Raw genomic sequence first — 21,592 nt, 5'->3', positions numbered from 1 at the left:
TTCCTTCTAATAGTGAGCTTAAAGATAAGTTTGAAACAAAAAGCAGAAATAAACGTATTTAAACAAAACAATTTGAATTATATATTGTTTCTGCATACTTTCTCCTCTCTGAGAAAAAATAATGGGAAGAAATATATGACTGACTTGTATAATAAGGACAAGAGAAAGTTCTTACTTTCTGATGCTTGGCTCCGCGGATATGTGCAGCATAAGCATCTGCTCCTGTACAAGATACATCACAAAGCTCACAGCGCAACTGATTTTGAGTTCCACGAGCAGAAGTGCTGCTGCTATTGGTGTTCTGGGAAGCTTTTAATGCCACTTCTTTCTTTTTGTGTTTCTGGCCTTCTAAGTGTTCTTTATAAGTCTGTTTAAATAAACAATACAACTGGTTTTGTACTGCTCCTTCATCATTCATGTGTATACATGTAATATAGAACATAGCATAAAACACATGCTTTGTATGAAAAATACTTCCTACACTGAACATTTCTTCCATATGACCTGTTATAAGGCATAAGCAGGCCACTTCTAAAACCAAGAAATTTTCTTTACCACCAGGATTACACTTTTAGGTAATACAATATGGTCCTTTCTCCTCTACCTTCTCACTTCCTCAATCAAGTACTGGTCAATATATATTACCATTGAAAGCTTGATAAGATCAGAACACTGCCTCAGTTGCAGTTTCCTACATTGCATTGAATTATTCTTGATTTTGAATTTTCCTCAAACTGCAAGACCACAGTTATTAAATGTATCCAGACAATTAAAAAAATAAGTTCAAAAGAAGGTAGTGCATAAATAAAGCTGTGCTGAAAATAAAATACAGAAGTTGCTATTTGTTCCTATACTAACACTGGCAATCTATAGAGCAGACACGGTGGGAAATAATGACAAATTTACCTAAAGAGTAAGAACTGTTTAGCCAAACACACACACACACAAATACTGCATGAATTGATATCTACTTTTTATGCACTTGTACCCACTGTGAAACTAAACTGGGATGCTGGAATACAATGAATACATTTTCAGGCTTACCATTCACAAAGTTTTGAAAAAAGTATTTTCTTAGAAGTTCGCTATGCTAAAAAACAAAATTCAAAGTTTAGAATACTTCTGGAGTCCAAAGCACAGCTGAACCTTCTCTGTACAAGCTAAAGGGATCCATCTTTTTGTCTTCTCATATGACCTCTTTCTGTAATAGCACACATTTTCATTTCATTATTCCTTTAGTATAAGTATAGAATCAGGTCTTTAAAAATTAACAAATATTCCTGAAGGGGTCATTTTTTTTTTAGCTGAAAAAATGACTTAATTGTATAGCAGAATATCACATAATACAGCTACCTGTGGTCCAGCACAGCTGATCTTACAAACATCACAGTAGTGGATCTGGGGCGGTTTGGGAGGTTGCTTTGGTTTCAGTTGCTTATTTTGGAATGGTGCCTTTTTAGTAAAGGTGGTCCCTGTCCAAGCAGCTGTTGCAGCAGCAGCAGCTGCTGCCACTGCCTGTTTCTGCTGCTGCTGGTAATAGGATGATGCAGCTGAATACACTGCAGCTTCATAGCCAGAATAAGAGGTACCTCAAAGATCAAAATAAAATTAATGTTACATCACTGTACATCATATATCAATTACATAATACACTAATTCCAAGCATATTGCATAATAGAGTTGAGAGGAGGGCAAGTTATAAATGATTTATTGAGATGTTGTCAGGCAGTCTGAATTTTTCTTGATGTTTCACAATACAGAAATACATAGTATACCACTTGTATCAGGAATATATTTGATTTTAGACAAAACTTTGCAGACATGCTGTTCTATTAAGATATATCAAAGCATCCCTAAAGAATATGTGAAATTTCCTGGTACATCTGGTAAGACCAAGTATGATATAACAAAAATTTTAATAAAAGATTTATCAAAGGCCACTTAAGTAAGCAGTCTTCCAGAGACAGATTTACTGTTCAAGTTCCAAACTGAAAAGGACAGATATTATGTAGAAGAAGGGAAAAAAATAAAAGAAGATAGAAGGGCTAGTGCTATTACATTCTATTTCAAGTGGGTTGCTTGCCTGCTAAAACCTCTGCAGTACACCCTGTCTAGAAACTGCTTGATTTCTAGTATCAAAGTTTAATAAATCAAGGAAACTGGGTTTTCATACCTTTTGAGTCAGTTTTCCCATAAAATTTATACATCTACTGGTTCAACTATTTTAATTCTCTGATCAAGTTCTGTTTAACGAAGTCTTAATGAAGTCCCTTTTTAAACAGGAAACAAAGCAAAACAAATAGTTCAAGGTAGCTATAATATGCCAGTTGATTACCATCTGGCCATAAAATTAACATCTTTTCACCTTTAACTACTTTTTGGATTTCTAATGTTTGGAGGAAAGTTTTTTTTTGTAGCACTGTTATAGTTTAGTTAAATGGAGATTTTTTGGTTGAACTCTTTCATATCATCATATAGTTTTGGAGGGCACGAGGGACACCTCCCCCCTCTCTCCGCACAGGGTGAGGGCAGAGAGGGATAAGGGGGTCCCATCGGGAAGTGCCACGAGAACTGAGTGGGATAAAATTTGCTAGAACTACAGGAACTTGCTCTCTCTGGTTCCGGTAGGGAGTATGAAGGCAGAAGCGTGGTTGGGCTGCTCTCTCGCTGTGTTTTTTTTTTGGTTCTTGCCGTTTTTGGTCGCCTCACCTCCTCCCCATTTAGATGAGGGGACTGAGTCCATCATTAGCAAATTTGCAGATGACACCAAGTTGGGAGGGAGTGTTGACCTGTTGGAAGGCAGGAGGGCTCTGCAGAGGGACCTCGATAGGCTGGAGAGTTGGGTTGATTCCAATGGGATGAAGTTCAACAAGGCCAAGTGCTGGGTCCTGCACTTTGACCACAACAACCCCCTGCAGCGCTACAGGTTGGGGACAGAGTGGCTGGAGAGCAGCCAGGCAGAAAGGGACCTGGGAGTTTGGATTGACAGGAGGCTGAACATGAGCCAGTAGTGTGTCCAGGTGGCCAAGAAGGCCAATGGCATCCTGGCCTGCATCAAGAACAGTGTGACCAGCAGGAGGAGGGAAGTGATCCTTCCCCTGTACTCAGCACTGGTGAGGTCACACCTGGAGTATTGTGTTCAGTTCTGGGTCCCTCAGTTCAGGAAAGACATTGAGGTGCTGGAGTGGGTCCAGAGAAGAGCAACGAGGCTGGTGAAGGGACTTGATCACGAGTCCTATGAGGAGAGGCTGAGGGAGCTGGGGTTGTTTAGTCTGGAGAAAAGGAAGCTCAGGGGTGACCTCATCACTCTCTACAACTACCTGAAAGGAGGTTGTATCCAGGTGGGGGTTAGTCTCTTCTCCCAGGCAATCAGCAGTAGGACAAGAGGGCACAGGCTTCAGCTCTGCCAGGGGAGGTTTAGGTTGGATATTAGAAAGAAGTTCTTTACAGAGAGAATGATCAGGCATTGGAATGGCCTGCCCAGAGAGGTGGTGGATTCACCATCCCTGGAGGTTTTTAAGAAGAGGCTGGATGTGGCACTGAGTGCCATGATCTAGTAATCACAGTGGGGTTGGATCAAGGGTTGGACTTGATGATCTTGGAGTTCTCTTCCAACCCAGTTAATTCTATTCTATGATTTTTCTCACTGCCAGGAGCAGTAGCCACCACCAACCCACACTCCAGCTTTGCGGTTCCCATGCCAAGCAGGGCTCTCCCATTGCCACAGTGACCGCTGTGTTCTGAGGGCTGCCGGCACCTCTAACGGCTGTGGCTGCAGTGGTGCTGAAAGGACTTGAGAGCTCCCTTTTGTGAACTTTCACACGTCGCCCACTCGCGCTGCCACAACTCTGCTCTGGCTACATTGCGATCACATGACCCCATTAGGACTGCGCCACCATCTTGACAGCACAGAACTGAGAGAGTGGTTTTAGGTGACATTTTCTTTGTTATTGTTTTGTTCTGTTCTCTGCTTTTAGTAAAACTGTTAATTATTTTTCTACTTTACTCAAACGTCTCATAATTTCAAAATATTTCGTAATTTGGGGGCAGTTTTTACTTCATTGGAGGTCCCGCCTCTTGGGACATATTGTCATTTAACTAAGACAAGTACCTATTCTCCTCCCATCTTGGGTCAAGACAACCCAAACTTACAAGATTTATAGTGGACTGCTCCTCCTTGTCTCTGTAATTGCTGTTTGATGGCAGCATGCTCCAAATTTCCCTGGGTTATATCTGTGTGGATGTGTTTCCTTATTTTTTCTATCCCCCATCTTTTGTCTCCAAATTTTACAGTAAGTCACAAAACACTTGTGCACATAGCAATGCTAACACTTTGTATATTCTCACATGTAACAAAATAGGCATATACAATCATCAAACCTCTTTTAAAGATACATAAAAACATCTTGCCATTATTATGATTTAACTGGTTGATAGTTCTCAGTAGACTATGATGTAATTGAACACAAACTGCTAAAATGCTGAGTATTTAAATCCTCTCCTATAACAACTGCAAAGATCCCAGCAACATAATATGCAAAATTCTTACCAGAGTAAGTAACTGCTGTTGTACTGTATGTTGCACTTTGAGTATAGGATGGAACAACAGTAGCTGCAGGTGCTACTGGCTGCACAGTAGAGGATACTGGATATATAGAAAACGTAGTTGTTGCTGGACTTGGGGTTGCAGGTTTTATAGCTGTCACTTGTCGTGTTTGCTGGGCTTGGGTATACTGCGTTGCCCCTTGGCTATATCCTGCTTTTGGAGCTAATTAGGATAGAAAATAGAAGTGTATAAACATTGATGTGCTTTAGTTGAATGAAATGCAAACCATATTAAGTGATATTTTAGGATATGCTAGGGAATAAACACATTAGTGGGTTTTGGTTTAGTTTGGTTGGGTTTTGCCTTTTTTTCATTGAGTTTTCAGTTGGCTTTTGGGGTTTTTCTGGGTTGGTTTTGTTTTGTTTTTTTTTTTACAGTAATGGTTATGCATGATCTACCATATATCCCACAACTGTTTAATCACGTCACAGCTCACACTTGTAAACCTCAGATTTATTTATGTATTTTTAACTGTGCTGTCATATTTTTAAACAACCTTCTTGTTCAGTGGTTTTACTAGAGTACACACTAAACCAAAGTACATCTAAACTTTCCTATTATTTCTAATTACAATAAAAAAAGTAAATAGGATTTACGTTTTGTAGTATTTATGATACCAATAATCAAAGAACTATATACATTAACTAAAGAATCTTAAAAAAAAGTCTTTCTAACCAGGTTATCATCTGAATCCACCACTGACTTTTTCAACCTACTTCAGTAAAAGTGTTTGCCTAGAAGTACATTTTGAGTGTATTAATAACAATCCAAACCTCAAAGACAGTTACTTATAGCAATGTCACAATAATGTTCAAGTTCTAGGTGCATCAAGTTTTTCTACACATTGACAGGGATTACATGTCAAAACAATAAATAAATCTGATAACATGAAATATTCAAAGACATATTTTAAAGCTATTAAAATAGTACACAGACTGTGCATAATGACAGGAGTTTGAATTATGCTACCCACCTGTCTGGTAATATGATTCAGCCACTGAAGGTTGAGGCTGGGCAGCAGCAGCCACAGCTGCCACAGTTGCTGTTGGTTGTTGATAGTATTGTTTGCTGTCATAAGCTACAGCTGGGGCAGTAGATCGAACATAAGAATAGGAATCCTAAAAATTCAAAAAAGAAAACCCATCAAATTTCTCCTTAAGTATATATCTGGAGTAATAAAAATCACTACAAGAGTCAAAGAATTTTCTTCTACTTAAGTAGATTTAAAAAAACATTTACAGATATGGTATATACTAATATATGCATTAAAGAAATTAAATTTATGTTTACAGATACATCAGGCCTGAAGACAACCCTGATGGTCTTTTTCAGACATAATATAGGAATTAATCTCATGCTATTAAATCACTTTTTCCCCTTCCAAATTATTTTTGTTACCAAAAAGCAACTCATTGCACACTAGTTTTTCATAATGACTGTATCAGATTACATTCCTCTAAAAAAAGGTAAAAAAGCCACCAAAGATCTCCATAAACCACAATATATTCACAAGTTTACAAACATGGAACCATGCCCTGCCCTCCCTGAGACAAGAAGAGCCACCAGAAAAAAAAAATCAATATCAAGGGGGTCCTGTGTCTTTCCCTTGGGGCAGGCAGAAGGCAGTAGCTCAAAGAAAAGGGGTGAATGGAGACAAGTCCTTGCTCAGGGCAGCAGATGAATCCCCACCTTGCCCAACTCACCCTCCTAGGTGCCTCTGTACAAAAGGTATGAGGATGTAGAAGGCCAGTCAAAGGATGATAAGGATGAAGGTCCATCTACACCTGTGTGTTCCTCAGCACAGGAAAGACATGGACCTCTTGGAGCAGGTCCAAAGGAGGGCCACAAAGATGATTAGAGGAATGGAACACCTTTCCTATGAAGAAAGGCTGAGAGAGTTGGTGTTGTTCAGCCTGGAGAAGGCTCCAGGGTGACCTTATTGTGGCCATTCAGTTCTTAAGGGAAGCCTATTAGAAAGATGGGGACAGACTTTTTAGTAGGGTCAGTTGTGATAGGACAAGGGGTAATGGCTTTAAACTAAGAGGATAGATTTAGATTAGATATAAGGAAGAAGATTTTTACAAGGGTGATAAATCACTGGAAGAGGTCGCCCAAAGAGGCAGTACGTGCCCCATCCCTGGAAACATTCAAGATCAGATTAGATGGGGCTCTGAGCAACCTGATCTAGTTCAATATGCCCCTGCTCATTGCAGGGGGGTTGGACTGGATGACTTTTAAAGGTCCCTTCCAACCCAAATTATTCTATGATTCTATGAGTCATTATTGGCTTTAAAAATCCCATCACCAACAATACTTTTCTTGGTTATATTTCTTAAAGTATGAAAGGGATACTTTTATAGCCTTCTCTACTTTTTGGTCTATCAACTATTCCACTGGGGAACCATACCCAGTTTATAAGAGCAAGGCAAGTAGTCCATTTGAAACCTCCAGAACTTAGGAGATGGTTAGTAAGCTTAGAAAGGGAGGGCTTGGAAGACACTATGTACATGTACATATATTCTCCTATCCTCACCATATTTATAGCAAAGCACAGAGTTGATCAACTGGGGGGTAGCAAGGCATGAACTACATTGGCTAATGCATACAATTTCTTTTTATTGCAAAGAAATATAACAATAAAATCTCTTTTCCATCCCACTTATGTAAAGTAGAATTATTTTTCTTTAATTTAGGGGACTCTTTTCTATCTGAATGCATCTAATAACTGACTAGTTTAACAAACTTGTAATTATGAGTAAACATGCTACTGGAAAGACTCCTACATTTCTATTCGTTACCATATGTAACAAATTACAAAGCCATACAAAGGAATTTATACAGCAACAGTATAGTAGCTTTAAGCAAATAAAAATGCAGATTAGAATCTAGATAATGCTTTGATAAAGTTAGGACCAAAAGTTAAAGAATTTTTACAAAGGACATACTATTTCAATGTCCTCTGTCTCATAGTAAACGCACATTTTAACTGAGTCACACCATGAGTTTGATAACTTGCGCATAAAACACCAGCCTAGAAATATCCACTGAAGATTGACTAACAAATGCTAATGTACCAAAAAGCTGATAAAAATACAAATAAAGCTCACATTTCTAATGGGAAACTACCTGGCCATGTAAAACCCCTCATCTTTCTGCATCTAAGCTGTCTGATTGAAACTGATGGGCTGGGGTTACTGATATGTATATACCCTTGCATTTTGTCAATCTAGGCAGACAGAAAAGAATGCAATTTCTCACTCAATCGAGTAAACACTTATGTTAAATAAGTCCCAAGATAACCTCTACAGACAAATCTTCCAACTGCAAAACTGATGCAACACTCTGATTTGTACTAAGTTTATTCCTGAAGAGGAATAAAAGTCACTGACAGGATGTTGTTCCATACAACATTTAAACCAGTTTAAGAATGAGAAGTTGTCTGAGGTACCATGATCCTACATGCCCTACATGATCCCACCTCCATCTCTTGCATTGACACCACAACTGTGCAGAAACAAAAAATTTCTGCAGAAGCCTGTCAATCCTGTGGAAAGCTGCTATTCCTTTTTTAGTTGGTTAGCTTTCTGTGGAATCCTTATCCTGAACTGACCCACCCAAATGCTGACAACTGCTAGATTCAACATGAGGAAGTGTCACTAAAGGTCAGAGCAAGATGAAAACAGACAATTTCCTTTTGTAAAAGCCTGTAGCCACAAAAGGTTAGGCAGTGGTCTCAAAAAGGGTACCCAAAATCTACCCAAAAGACAGTCCCTCTTCTAGGGTAATCTATCCTCTTACATTTGGTGCTAGAGCTCCTGTAGCAAAGAGGAATCTGACAAGGGAACTACTATCTCCCACTGAAAATTTATCAGAACAGTTTTTTCATCTAAATCAGTTCCATGACTCGTTTTACTGCATGCCACTTGAGCATTTAGGTTAGCTGAGACAAGTATTACAGCAGCAGTTCACAAACTTATTTGGAGATAAATGTCAATTCATTGCTTATTGCATGAATGTCTAAATCTTAGTTTCTGAAGTATTACTGCTGATAATCTTCTGCAAGCACGATACAAGACTGCAGTCACTTCATATTCTATCAGTTTTAGCTGCGATTTATTGAAGAAAAAAATATAAATAGTATGTTCTCTTATCCAAATAGGCCTCCTCCTTTTAACATATCATTTAAAAATTACACAAGTAATTGTTGATTTTTTTTTTTTTAACACACCTGGTAATTCTGCGTAGTGACAGGAGGTGGTGGTGGTGGAGCTTCTTGTTGCCTCTGTGTATAACCATAATCTGTAGCTGTGTGCGCTGTAGGATAGCCTCCATAAGCAGTAGCTGTTGCAGCAGCCGCAACAGCTACTGGAGCAGGCCTGGCTACTGCAACTGTAGCTGCTGCTGGAGCATAGGCTGCAGTTACGGTGTGCGCAGCAACCGGTGCCTGGTGGACAGTGTAGCTGGCAACTGTAGTTGGATGGGAATAAGCTACACCCGAAGCTGGCTGCTGGCTACATTGGAAAAAGATAGTAAGTAAATAATTAGATTAATTCAACATACTAAGCTAATGCCTAAACATTTCAAACTCCCAGATTTGATTAATACTTGTCTGTTCTACAAACAGACCTGAAACAGCTATTATACACTTTACCAGCTTTTATTACCTCTCATTCACCCCCATTAAAAAGGCTGTATCATTTTGAAGTTTCTCTGAATGCAGATATGTCATGCAGGTGATGACTTTCTTCTTAGCAAGGAGTGGTGGTGGTGATGTTCCATTGCTTGAAAAGGACCCAAGTCTTTCATTCAAAATAAAACAGAAGTCTTACACAGTTATCTTTTAACGACTGATAAGTTTTTAAGTGTTTTAATGGTTCTTCAATAAAACTGATTGTAAGAATAGATATCCTTTCTGGAAGATTTATGGCAAGGAGATTAGAGCTTATTTCACTTAGGAATGCTTTCCTGCTTAAGAAGCAGCACCTTGCTCAAAGAAAATTTGGTTGTTTTCTCCTCTTCCATTCCAGAGGAGACTTACATGGTATGAGGAGAAAGAAACTCATACAGGCTACAGGTCTCCATGTCAGAGAGGGCCTGGGGGGGGGAGAGGCCAGAAAAGATAAAAAACCTTGAAGGGAACAGGAGGTGTGTCTGAGGCAGTGCTTTTTCCAGCACTGCTAGAAGTTTTTCCCTTGCAAGTCTAGTGTTCTGAACTTTGGAATAAATTTTTTGGAACTCCTTCCACTGCTTGACATTTTGGGGATGCGTGCATGTTAACTTACTTCACACTGATATTCCTGTCAAATTAAGAAAAATACTACTTTTCTGTGAGAGCTCATTACTGATATGCACTTGCACAATGTTTTTCAGTTAATCATATTAAAATAATGAGAATTTCCATGAAAAATAGCTCAGAACTCTTAAATTTAAGGTAGAGACACTTTAAATATTTCTGATACGGGATTTTTCCCACAAAAATTGAAAATTATAAAAGCTGGCACCACTCGCTCATACAGAAGTCCACTGCCTCACAACATGAAGCATCAAATGAACACAGTTAAGTCGAGCAAGACGACTGCTAGCAGAGTTCTAGCAATCTTCCAGGTACATGCTGAGACTAATTTGCTTCTCTTAAATGTGCAGGTAGGACATTAATATGTGGCTATTTAAAAAGAATGAGTAAATATTAACAGTGGAAATAAAAAATGATGGCTTCAAAGGCTTAATTATTTTAACTAAAACTAATATTGTTGTCCTATACTGATCTATAACTGTGCATTATTATTATAAGCCTACAATAGCTATTTTTATTTTTAAACAAAGTGAACTAGACAAAATATCACTATGATATAAAATAGGGAACTGAGTGATTATTATGAAATTTTTAGTACACTGTACTGCTTTTCAAGATTTAAGAATAGGGTTTCACATCTCCATAGCACAATTAAAAGATTATCCCGTAATTTTTAGAAGAAAACAGAAAAATGAAATCTCACTGGAAGCCAACATACTCAGTGGCAAATTGGAATTTCAACATGTTTATGCTCAAAACCAAAAGGAACAAGTTACAGTGTTTTTTTCCTAAAGACTCCAATATTCTCTCTGACATAACTATCAGAAACAAAGCACCTTTTAACTATAGTTGCTATTATTTTTGCAAAAGACATTTCCATAACTTTGTTTAATAACTTATTTTTTAAAGAAAAACTGATTTTGTAATTTTAATTACAGTAGAACCCATTGGGAGCCCCTGGTGGTCTAGTGGTTAAGGGCGCGGCGCTGTCACCGCCGAGGCCCGGGTTCGATTCCCGGTCAGGGACACTCCCCGGGCAGATGGAGATCGTTAGCCCTGTAAAGGCAATCCATCTACGTCCTGAGGACCTCGCTGCCACCGTCCAAGCTCGCTTGGACCCGGCAGATGAACCTTAGGATTAAAGGGTGGGCTCAGTTCCGCGCACACTGTGTCTCACCTAAAAAAAAAAAAAATCCAATGCGCAGGCTGGAAGGTGTAAAGACCTTCCCCAGATCTTCGCTTGCGAAGACTGGCCATTATTATTATTTTAGAACCCATTAACTTCAATATATTTTTTAAAAATTCTTACAGCAGAAACTTGGAGAAAATGTTATTATGGGACTTACACACCTGGATTCCACCTTCTTCCCATCTTAGGCCCCTGTTTGCTTAAAAAGCCACTTGCATTTCATCTAAATTTAATTCAGTTGGGAATTGTTCATTTTATTTTCAACTTCTTTGCAGTGGAAGGAAAAGACCTGAACTGCTCTGCTATAGCTCCCACCACTGCTTGAAACAATTCCTCCTACTTGATGTATATAGACAGTTTCTCTGTTTTGTCAGCTTAAAGTGAGAAATCAGACTCCATCAGAAAATTCAGGAAGACTATTTTATGATGGTAAAAGTGAATGACAATCTATAAAATTAGGCTGTATTATCTACATAACAAACAGTAGAGAAGCGTAAAATATTAAAATGTTCTGAGGTAATTCACATAATCATATGTATCTACTAAAAATACATTACATTGGGAAAACAGGCAGCAGACTTTATCTCAGACTGCACTTGAACACATCAACAGTCTAATACTGCCAACAAGGAAAAGTCTTGCTCCCCACTCTTATTCTTCCTTCCTCCCATATACCAAACCTGGCTATGCCATCTTATTCCATCCCTAGTGCTAGTTCTGCTACTTGTCAAGCTATTCAGTGCACTGATTTACCTCAATCTAGCAGAAAATTATGAGATTATGTTTTTGCTGAGCTCATTTTCTAATGCAGTATAAATGTTAGAAACATTGTAGCTCACAAAACAGTCTGCTGAGTGCTAGAACCCACATAAGTTATATATGTGGAAGGAGAGGAAAACAATGGGAGAAAGAAAGAGAACAGGGACCTGCCAAAGAAGCATTAATTTGGCTCAAATTTCATGAAACCATGCTTAAATTACTACTACAAAGTACAATACAGTGTTCACAACACACTACGAGATAACAGTATCAGTCAGTTTATCAAAGAAAGTACTTTTGTTCTCAGAATATATATATATATGATTTAAACTGCCTGACAGTTTTCAGTGTTTAATATTGTGAAGACATTGTGATCATTATGATCAGGACTATTAGCAAGATTCTGCTAACAGACAGTTTCATTTCTTCTGTGCTATTTTTGTATCAAACTTCCTTATCATGGTATAGAATTAACAGCCCAAATAATTTGATTTCTAAGGCTAATATAGTTCTATGACCATGTCTATTTTAGCAAATCTGTTCCCCTTGCTTCTGCAACACCATGCAGAACTAGCAACCAAGTTTGCAAGACTACAAGAAAAATATTCTAGAATTGACTGCTACTTCATTTTTAAAAGTTACATTACACTATGTTACAGAAATTCATGTCAACATCTTTTCTAAATTTATGATGTTTCTTTTTCTCCCCATGGTCTTACTGAGAACCTTTTAACATTAAGATGACCAGATACTTTCAGGTAATTAATTTATAATCAAAATATTTTTATGTCAGCTTCATTTAACTTACAAGAGTTTTTTAATCCTTCTTTGGTGATTAGTGCCGCATCACATTTGCCAAGATGAACTTATCTCCTCCCAGACTATTTTGCCAGACTCCCTCTTCCACTGATCTTTCCTGCAATTGTTCTTTGCACCTATCCTAGTATTATCTATTCTTTCTTCACTACAGATGGCAAGAACTGTATGCATCATTTCAGATGAACTTGCAGCTGTGCCACTCGCTCTGCTCCAGACTACTTTCTTTCCAAACAGTCTAGATTCCTCAGAGCAGTTATCTGAATATTGATATTTTCCTTGTATCAATTATCACAATACACCACACTAATATAAAAAATAAGTAAGACTCAAGACCAATCCCTAGGGTACTCCACTGCAATTATTCCTATTTGCTAATCACTCCTCTAATTCTACTAACCACCTCTACCAGTTCCATCTCTACAATTTTTTTACTAATCTCTACTTTAAGTAAAAATTTTACATATTGCACCACATCACGTATTTCAACTTAGTCCTAATAAATAAGACTCAAAAAACTTAGGCACTTGATCAAGTTATTAGAGCAACAATGAAATACAGTATGTCAGCTGAGCTATGGTAACAAACCACATGTGTGTTTTTTACCACAAAGAAAGTAATTCAGTTTAGCTTAATTCCCCAACACAGTGTGAAAAAGTTGAACCAAAGTGAAGCAGGAAGGGTTAATCGAAACACTTTTACTGTAAACCCACAAGAGCCCCCCTTACCCCCCGTATTTCGTTTAATGTAAGTTGTACTTTTACAAGAAGGCTATGTTCTGTATTAAGAGCATTAGACCTTAAAGGAACCACAACAAACACTAGACAAAGAACTCAACACACATAAATCTCATCCAGAGGAGCCAAGGTAGACATTTGAATAGGTAAAGTAGGCCTAGAGCCAAAGGTCTCTTCAAGCCTGGACGATCAGGACACAAGAACAATGGATAGAACAAAAGGTCACGGATGTCACCCGAGGAAGATGAGTAAAATGCAGACCCCAGGATGAAGGCAGGCAGGAACTCCCACCATAATATTCCTCAAAATAGAGACCACGCCTCAATCTCCACCCCGACTCCACCTGCTATGAATATTGTAATCTAATGATGCAATAATATGAATATGCATGTGATTATGTTGTAATCATGATTAGAAACTGTATAAATTGCTTGTTTTTACTGAACCACTTCAGAGCTTTTTGTCCAGCCTGAGCTGGAAGCTACCCCGGCGTCGTTAATCATTCAATAAATACCTGCTGTTTATAGGTTCAAAATTCTGCCTTTAAGCAGTTTTATTATCTGCCTTTTTTTTGGGCATCAAAAGTACAAGCAGACAGAGAAGCTAACTGATTGACCTGGAACCTTAGCAGGTTTTCTTTGTAGATCAATTCTTCTCTTCCCCAAAATAAATTCTAATATCCCTATTAGCATCTTTGAGTTCAATGAATTCTAGTGCTCTTCATGTGAAAAGATATGCAGTCCAACTGGCTTTACTAACTAGACTGAGCTTAAAAGTGACAGAATAATTTAGGCTGACACAAAGATTATGAGGTCATCTGTTCTAACCCTGTGCTCAAAGCACAGCTAATTTGAAAGTTGCGTTAAGTTTCCCAGGGCTTTGTGTCCAGTCAGGTTCCAATCATCTGAAAGAAAGGAAAATCCAAGACTACTCTAGACAACCTGTTCCAATGTCTGAGCATTCTCACTGTCAAAAATTTTTTCCTTAGTTTATAAAAGATTCAATTTCAAAAGCAAATGAGTTCTAGACCAACATTTACTTAAAGTAAACCCAGTTTGTGAACATTCAATTCAGGGTAACTTCATATTACAATTCTTACAGTATTTATCTCACTATCAAAATAAACATCATTCTTTGACTTAAAAAGTTGCAGGTAAAGGACTTGGCAGCTCCAAATCTTACTCTGCTGCACTGCTTTAATAATACCTCTTATGTCAGAGATTTTAATTCAAAAAGAATATATTTTATCCATACCCCACCAATTTCTTTAGCTGATCATAATAGTAACAATGCTTCCCCACCAAGCTCACTTTAATTTTTATTTTCTAGGAACGACATACATTCTTCAACACTCATCTTCCAGCTTGGATTTCTATTTCACTGTGATTTCACTATCACAGCCACAGGCAGTTTAGAGGCTACATATTGCATTCAATTGTTCTACTCCAGATTCTGTAGATGTATGTTTCAGTCAACTACAAAAGGTCATTTCCACCACCTTACCTAACATTTTTCATCTCTCCCTACCTGCCCTAAACTACTTGCATATCCCTATTTCCCCATGCTCTTTGCTTCCTCCTCCCAAATAAACTCATTTCTATTCAGAAGTTTTAGACCCCAATGTATACTTAGCTTGCTCTCATCTTCCATGTCTTACCTAAAAAACCTCAAGATCAAGAGAATTAATTCTTTACACAGAATTATTGTACTACAGTGCATGAGAAAAGTTTGGGTTTTTTTTAAAACACCTTTGACTCAAATATTTGAATAATAACTACACTAAATTCTACTGACATTAGTGATGGAAAATACTGATGTTTGTGATGCATTAGTATAAGAAAAAGTGCCACATATTATGAAATACCAGTATATTAAACCTACTAGATAAGGTTGATTGCAGCAAGCTGTGACCATGTATCTTTCTCCACAGTAATCTTCAATTCCATGTCAATCTGATTTTCTGGGGATTGAAAGGCCACACTGGCTCACAATCTTGCAGAATTCATCCATCTACTTCTCTTTACTCAGTTGCACACAATGGACAGGTCATTATCAAAACATTGATGTTATTCAAGTCTAGATAACAATGATAACATATGACAAAAAGAACTGAACTTGAGATGTTATGTCTGCCTGAAAACTCTTCCTTTAAGTATTTATATACATTAACAAGATCCCCTATGAGTCTTCTTATCTCTAGGCTAAACAATCCCAGCTCTTTCTCTCAGCCTTTTTTAATAGGCAAGAGGCTCCAGTCCATCATCTTTGTGGCCTTTAATTGGACTCTCTCCAGTATGTTCATGTCTATCTTGCACTGGGGAGCCCAGAATTGGACACAAGACTCCAGATGTGGCCTCACCAATGCTGGGTTAGAGAGGAAGGATCAGTTCTTGATCTGCTGGCAATACATTGTTTAATGCAGTCCAGGATACAATTCGTCTTCTTTGCTACAAGGGCACATTGTTGGCTCAAGTTCAGCTTGGTGTTCACCAGGACTCCCCATGGCCTTTTCCGGCAAGCTGCTTTCCAGCTGGGTAGCCCCAGCATATATTGGTACATGAGGCTGTAAAAAAGCTAAAATCGGCAAGTCCTCTATAGAAGAAAAAAACTTCACTAGTATGGAAAATTTGATTTATTTCTTAAAACATTCTATATTTCCTGCCTTAAGCTACTACTTCACTTTCCTAGGTACCAATAATGTAACTACATGTTAACCTACTATTGTTGCATTTAAGTAGCAGACAAAATTTTACACATAATTTAACACCCTGGAGTTAAGCCTACAACCATCAATCTATTTTGAGGTTACAACAAAGGACTATACCATTAACAGAAAATCTTCCCTTAATGCTCAGTTCCTGAAGACATGAGCCTGCTGCAAATTTAAACTAGTTGGCAGACTTCCCTCCTAAAAATGACAGACTCCTCTGATTTGTGTGGCACCTTTCCTTCCCAGTTACCACCACCTCCTCTGTCTCCCCATTATTAGTCAACTGCAATACTGGCATACAGCCCATGTTAACAAACCCAGAGCTCCTTATTGCCTTTCTAACGTTGACATATGTCCTTTGAGAGTGGGACCTCAACGATTTGAAAATAAGTCTATCAAAATCTTTTTATAAACAGCAGTAACTTACTGGAGACTTCTTGTGTAAATACTCTAGAACAGTATGTTTAAGATAGCATTTAAGACTAACATAGATTGAACAAAGGAGAATCAGCACCATGCAGCTCAATCCTATTCACTGAAATCCCTTTTGCTAAAAAGACATCCTTTAAGATGTGATGCAACTCAAGATAGCATGGGCATAAAATTCACAGAAAAAGCATTTGGTATTTTTACCACTATGGTATATGTACATCCATCCTATGATAAAACTATGATTACTTTCATTCCCCAAACATTTTAACATGGGGTGCTGTGCTGGTTTTGGCTGAGGTAGAGTTAACTTTCTTCCCAGTGGCTAGTATGGGGCTCTGTTTTGGATTTGTGCTGAATACAGTGATGATAATATAAGAGACGTTTTTGTTGTTACACAGACCCAAGGCTTTTTCTGCTTTTTGTATTGTCACGCTGGCAAGGAATTTGGGGGTACATTGGAAGTTGGGAGGAGACACAGACAGGACAGGTGACTAAGCGAAGGGATATTCCAGACCATATCACATCCTGCTCAGTATATAAAGTGGGGGGAAGAAGGAGGGGAACATTTGGAGTGACGGCGTTTGTCTTCCCAAGTAACTGTTACATGTGATAGGGCCCTGCTCTCCTGGAGATGGCTGAACACCTGTCTGCCCATGGGAAACAGTGAATGAGTTCCTTGTTTTGCACAGCTTTTGCTTTCCCTATCAAACTGTCTTTATTTCAACCCACAAGTTTTCTAGCTTGTACCCTTCTGATTCTCTCCTCAATCTCACTGGTGGGGGACTGAGTGAGTGGCTGCATGGGGCTTGGTTGCTGGCTGGCTGGCACCCAATGTGAGGCTCAAACTCATGATCCTGGGGTTAAGGTGCATATAACACAGTACTGTAAGATGAATAAATATTTTTTTAACATAAGTTTAAGTCTAGTGGCACATTTTCACTTCATAATAAGCCTTAAGTCCTACTCAGTATTGTCCCTATCTTCCTGTTGTCCACCAGTACAAGTCTGAATTATGTTTAGTGATACTTTAAGCTTGGGCTAGTATGCCAGTGTGGATTACAGCTATATTATCTCTGAAAGACCAAATACTTTTGAAACTGGTATCTAATTGAAGAAAAGGTAACTGGGGCACCAAAGACAAAGGTTAATTAGAAGTACCAGCAAATGTGAAAAAAGAACACTCCACTCCTAAGCAATTCTCAAAGCCAACTTATCCATCCACAGCATTCCACCTTCCTTTGCTGTTTTGCACCAGTCTCAAACATCCGGTAAAATCATACACTGCACTTGAATACAAAACTAGCTATAATTGCAAAAGTTCACTTCCATATGGCTACCTAGAAGACTGCATCTTAATCTAAACTCACAGGCACTGTGATTGGCTCTGGACCCTAACTGCTACAATTGCCTTTACCTGTGAAGGCTCACCACACTTAGTAATATTCACACTACTTGATAGCAATACAAAGTTACCAATTCACTCCTAACTACCCAAGAATCTCCCATCTGTGACCTGTCTCCTTAGAGCAGGTACACAGTATGAACATCAGTAAGATGAAACTCAGACGCTCAACAGTTCTTTATCTTCTTAACAGAAACCAAAATCTTAATACAAGGTTGAGACCACACATTTGCACACTTCTCTGTCCAAACATTTCTCAGTGTCCCTATCTCTCCATCAGCATCCACACATTTCAGTCAGCCAGCTTCAAAATGAAAGCATAACTATGCCTCTTCTTCAGCACTGAATCAAGAATGTTAATATTTTTTACACATGCCAATATTAGGTTGTTCATGTCAGAGCACACACACAAAGTAAAGAGGACTAGTATCACCATATTTCACATTTATTTCAGGCTTCTAAATAGATGGATTAATTATTACTTAAATAAGTAACAGTCTTGCATTGTACGCAGGATTATAACCCTAGGCCAAATACCACTAACTAGCACAAAGTACAAAGGTATTGCAATATTCAGAGAAATTTTCTGTATTGGTATTTGCACAATCTAATTCTTTTCCTATTAAATCACAATGTCATTACATTAAGATAAGCTCCCTTTTAGACATTGACTCCTGTGTTTTCTGCTCAAAATATTAAATTCATTCTTATGAAAGGACTGCTTTTGTCTCTTCACTTTCAGACCTGGTAAATATACAAACCATTTAAAGGATACAGTCTTTTACTAATACATAAATGGAATAGTATCTTGTGCTTGTGATAGCAAAAGAAAAAGCTTCTTTCAATCAGTCTTTCCATTTTCTTAAGAATACATTTAGGATTAACTATGAAAACAGTTTTGAACTTGAACTTTATTCCAATTATATGGTTTAAAGGAAATTTCAAATTAGTTGTTCATGTTCTTAAGTCTACAGACCACCTCAGCTCCACAATAAAAGGAATAATAATTTTAAAAAATTAATCTCCATTTCAAAATTGCAGATATGTGGATCTCAGTTTATTATTGACTTAAAGATTATTTACTTACAAAAAAAAAATCCTCTGTTATTTAGAAACTTCTTCATACCCCATGACAACCCAGTTTCAAATTTCACTATAACTGTCGAGTAAAACATAAACATACTGTGAGCACCTAATCTAAAAAAGAACAAAAAGATGAGCTAAATTTAATCCTCTCCTTTAACTATTATACATTGGAGTACATGAAAATTAATTTATTTTATATCCATCTCCAGAAAAGAATAGATTGGGAGTCATTCCAAGACACCCATAAGACTGTGTATTCCTGAAATTATGTCAGGTATGCAATTTTGATTAACTAGTTAACAGTAGCCCACATCTATATTTATTTGTTAATAATCCCTCATATCTCATATTTGTTTTATTCTATTATTTTCCCCATTAACCAAAACTTAGGAGTCAAGGAAGGTCTTTATTATAAACTTATGAAACAAATAATGTAGATTCAAATGTGAACTTCAAGGTGCTACTCCAACACAAGCCAAAAGTGTGAAGATGTTTTTGACTGTATCTGGGTTTTGCCAAGTTAAGTAATTTGATTTCAGAAAAAGTGAAACAATAGATGCTACCAATTACTTTTTAACAGTCTGATACACAATTTGGATGCACAAAGAGTACAAAGACACAAAAGTTTAAGACTGCATATCTATACAAAATGTATGGTTACAGGTCCCTGAGCTCCACGATAAGACCTGCTCCTGATCTTGGATATCCAAGTAGGAGATCTTTTTAAAAGGTGCCTGGTTCTGAAAGTACCTTCTCTACTTTCTGATACATTAATTATAACATTGCTTCAGTGGAATGGGACAGTCCCCTGCATTTTCTGGTGCTTCTACTCTTCCCTTATCTATCCAGTCTCCCATAGGTTGGGTTGGTGTAATTTTAACACATGTTAAAAAGAATTCCATTCTCTCACACTGACATAGAGGGACGCAAAGACTTGGAGAGCAAGCCCCATCTTCACTGAAGGAGAAGGGCCCAGGGACAGCAGACGGTAACTTGCTGGTGTTGTTGACTGCAATTTTAATTTAAGGGCCTTGGGACCTAATGCTGCCTCCTCCATGGTGTCCGACTCCACCTCCCCACCCTCACACCACTGGGGATACAGGGAGGTCCTTACCAGGATAAGAAAATACACCTGCGGACGGGGCAGATAAGCAGAAGGGTCCCAAGCACAACCATCCTGAATGAGCGGGTTGCAGAAGCAACGCCCACACGGGGCGGGGGATGGGAGCAGTCCCGAGCACTCACCCCGAGGGGGCAGGGAGATCCCGGTCAGGAACACGAAATCGGAGCCGAAGAGGGAAGTGACTCCGGGCAAGGACAGAGAGAGGGGCGGGGCAGGGAGGGGTCGCGGTGGTTACCTATACTGGGCAGCAGCCCCACTATGGGTGAATCCAAAGTAGTTACCGGTGGCCATTTTGGCATCTTCTCCCAACCGGCTGGGCACTGTGGCGAAGATAACCAAGAGGCGGCGGCGGTCGGGGCCATGACAGGAGGCCAGGCAGGAGGAGGCGGGGAGAGAAAGGGACAGACAAGAAACAGAAAAAGCGCGCGAGCGCCAGGTCAGACATAGCGCCTCAGGACCCCCGTTCCCCCGCCCCGCGCGCTGGCCGCATCTCCTCACCGCCGCCACCCCGCCCAGCCCCCCGCGCACGGACACCCATAAACACCGAGCGCCGCTGCTTACCATAGGTGAAAGAAACTACCGGGCATATAGGAATCATGAGTGCAAGCTAGCAGCGACAACGGCGGCTGAACTCTCAACTCTCACCCCCCTCCTCACCGCCGCGCGCGCTCGCTCGCTCCCTTCCCCCCACACACCTACAACGACAACAGCAAAGTACAGCCAGCCTAAGGCCGTGCGCACGCGCGAGATGTCTGAAGGGCCACTAGGAGTTGTAGTTCAGCCAATGGCTACGCCCCCGTCCGCAGAAAAGAAGCCCTCGGTGTCGGGTAGGCCGCCATTACATTTGAAGCGCGAATTCTCATGCCTGGGATGTTGCAAAGGCTCTTGGGAGTTTTAGTTCCCATCCCTGAGGCCCAGGCGCGAGGAAGAGCTGCTCTCAGAGGAGTGCTGCACGTACTATCCTGCCTGCCTGTCCCCTCCCTCCCTCCATCATCCCGTGTCACACCTACAGTTGTGAAAAATTGAGGAACTGATTTTATTCCAAGCAAATTAAAATGAACAGTGTTATAAGTTAGTACAAGAATTTAGACAACTCAATTCCAATTAAACATTGATAAATTTATTAAGCAAGCGATAATAAAGCAAAACAGCACTGGGTGGCCTGGAGGGCAAGCGCCCTGCCGAGACACACACTGAAATGTAGTAAATGTTCCTTTTTATACATTTTCAAGTCCCGAGTTTTGAATGCGATTGCTTTATGGCTTGAGTTCGTGGCTTGTTGCTGAGTGGTCATCTGGGATTTGTCAGAGATGAAAGGTGCAATTCTTATCAGTTGTAAATTTTACTGATACTGATACTTGTTTGTTTAGCAAGATGTCTGCAATTATTTTTACTGACACTTGCTTGATTAGCAGGATGTCCATGAAACTTATCTTGTT

The 21,592-nt window shown here is 39.1% G+C and overlaps 1 protein-coding gene and 1 non-coding gene across 2 annotated transcripts; both read right to left on the bottom strand.

Annotated features, from left to right (window-relative positions):
• Positions 1–175: 175 nt before the first annotated feature.
• LOC126634995 (zinc finger RNA-binding protein-like) lies at positions 176–20,858 on the bottom strand (the record flags this gene model as incomplete). The annotated part of the gene is made up of 8 exons (XM_050305920.1): positions 20,715–20,858; positions 20,389–20,473; positions 9,271–9,405; positions 8,835–9,117; positions 5,580–5,724; positions 4,550–4,768; positions 1,354–1,589; positions 176–367 (listed from the first exon to the last, which is right to left on the bottom strand). Coding segments are annotated over exons 1-8 (1,332 nt in total), but the record flags the coding sequence as incomplete, so codon positions are not given.
• On the bottom strand, positions 12,300–12,436 carry LOC126634996 (small nucleolar RNA SNORA66). Its single transcript, XR_007627478.1, has one exon. It is a non-coding gene; the product is annotated as a small nucleolar RNA SNORA66 (small nucleolar RNA).
• Positions 20,859–21,592: the final 734 nt, after the last annotated feature.

Source organism: Myiozetetes cayanensis, unplaced genomic scaffold (assembly GCF_022539395.1).
Source record: "Myiozetetes cayanensis isolate MyiCay16 unplaced genomic scaffold, myiCay2020 scf103, whole genome shotgun sequence".
NCBI lineage: Eukaryota > Metazoa > Chordata > Aves > Passeriformes > Tyrannidae > Myiozetetes > Myiozetetes cayanensis.
Note: the sequence above shows the minus strand (reverse complement) of the source record. Positions and strands in the feature narration are given on the sequence as shown.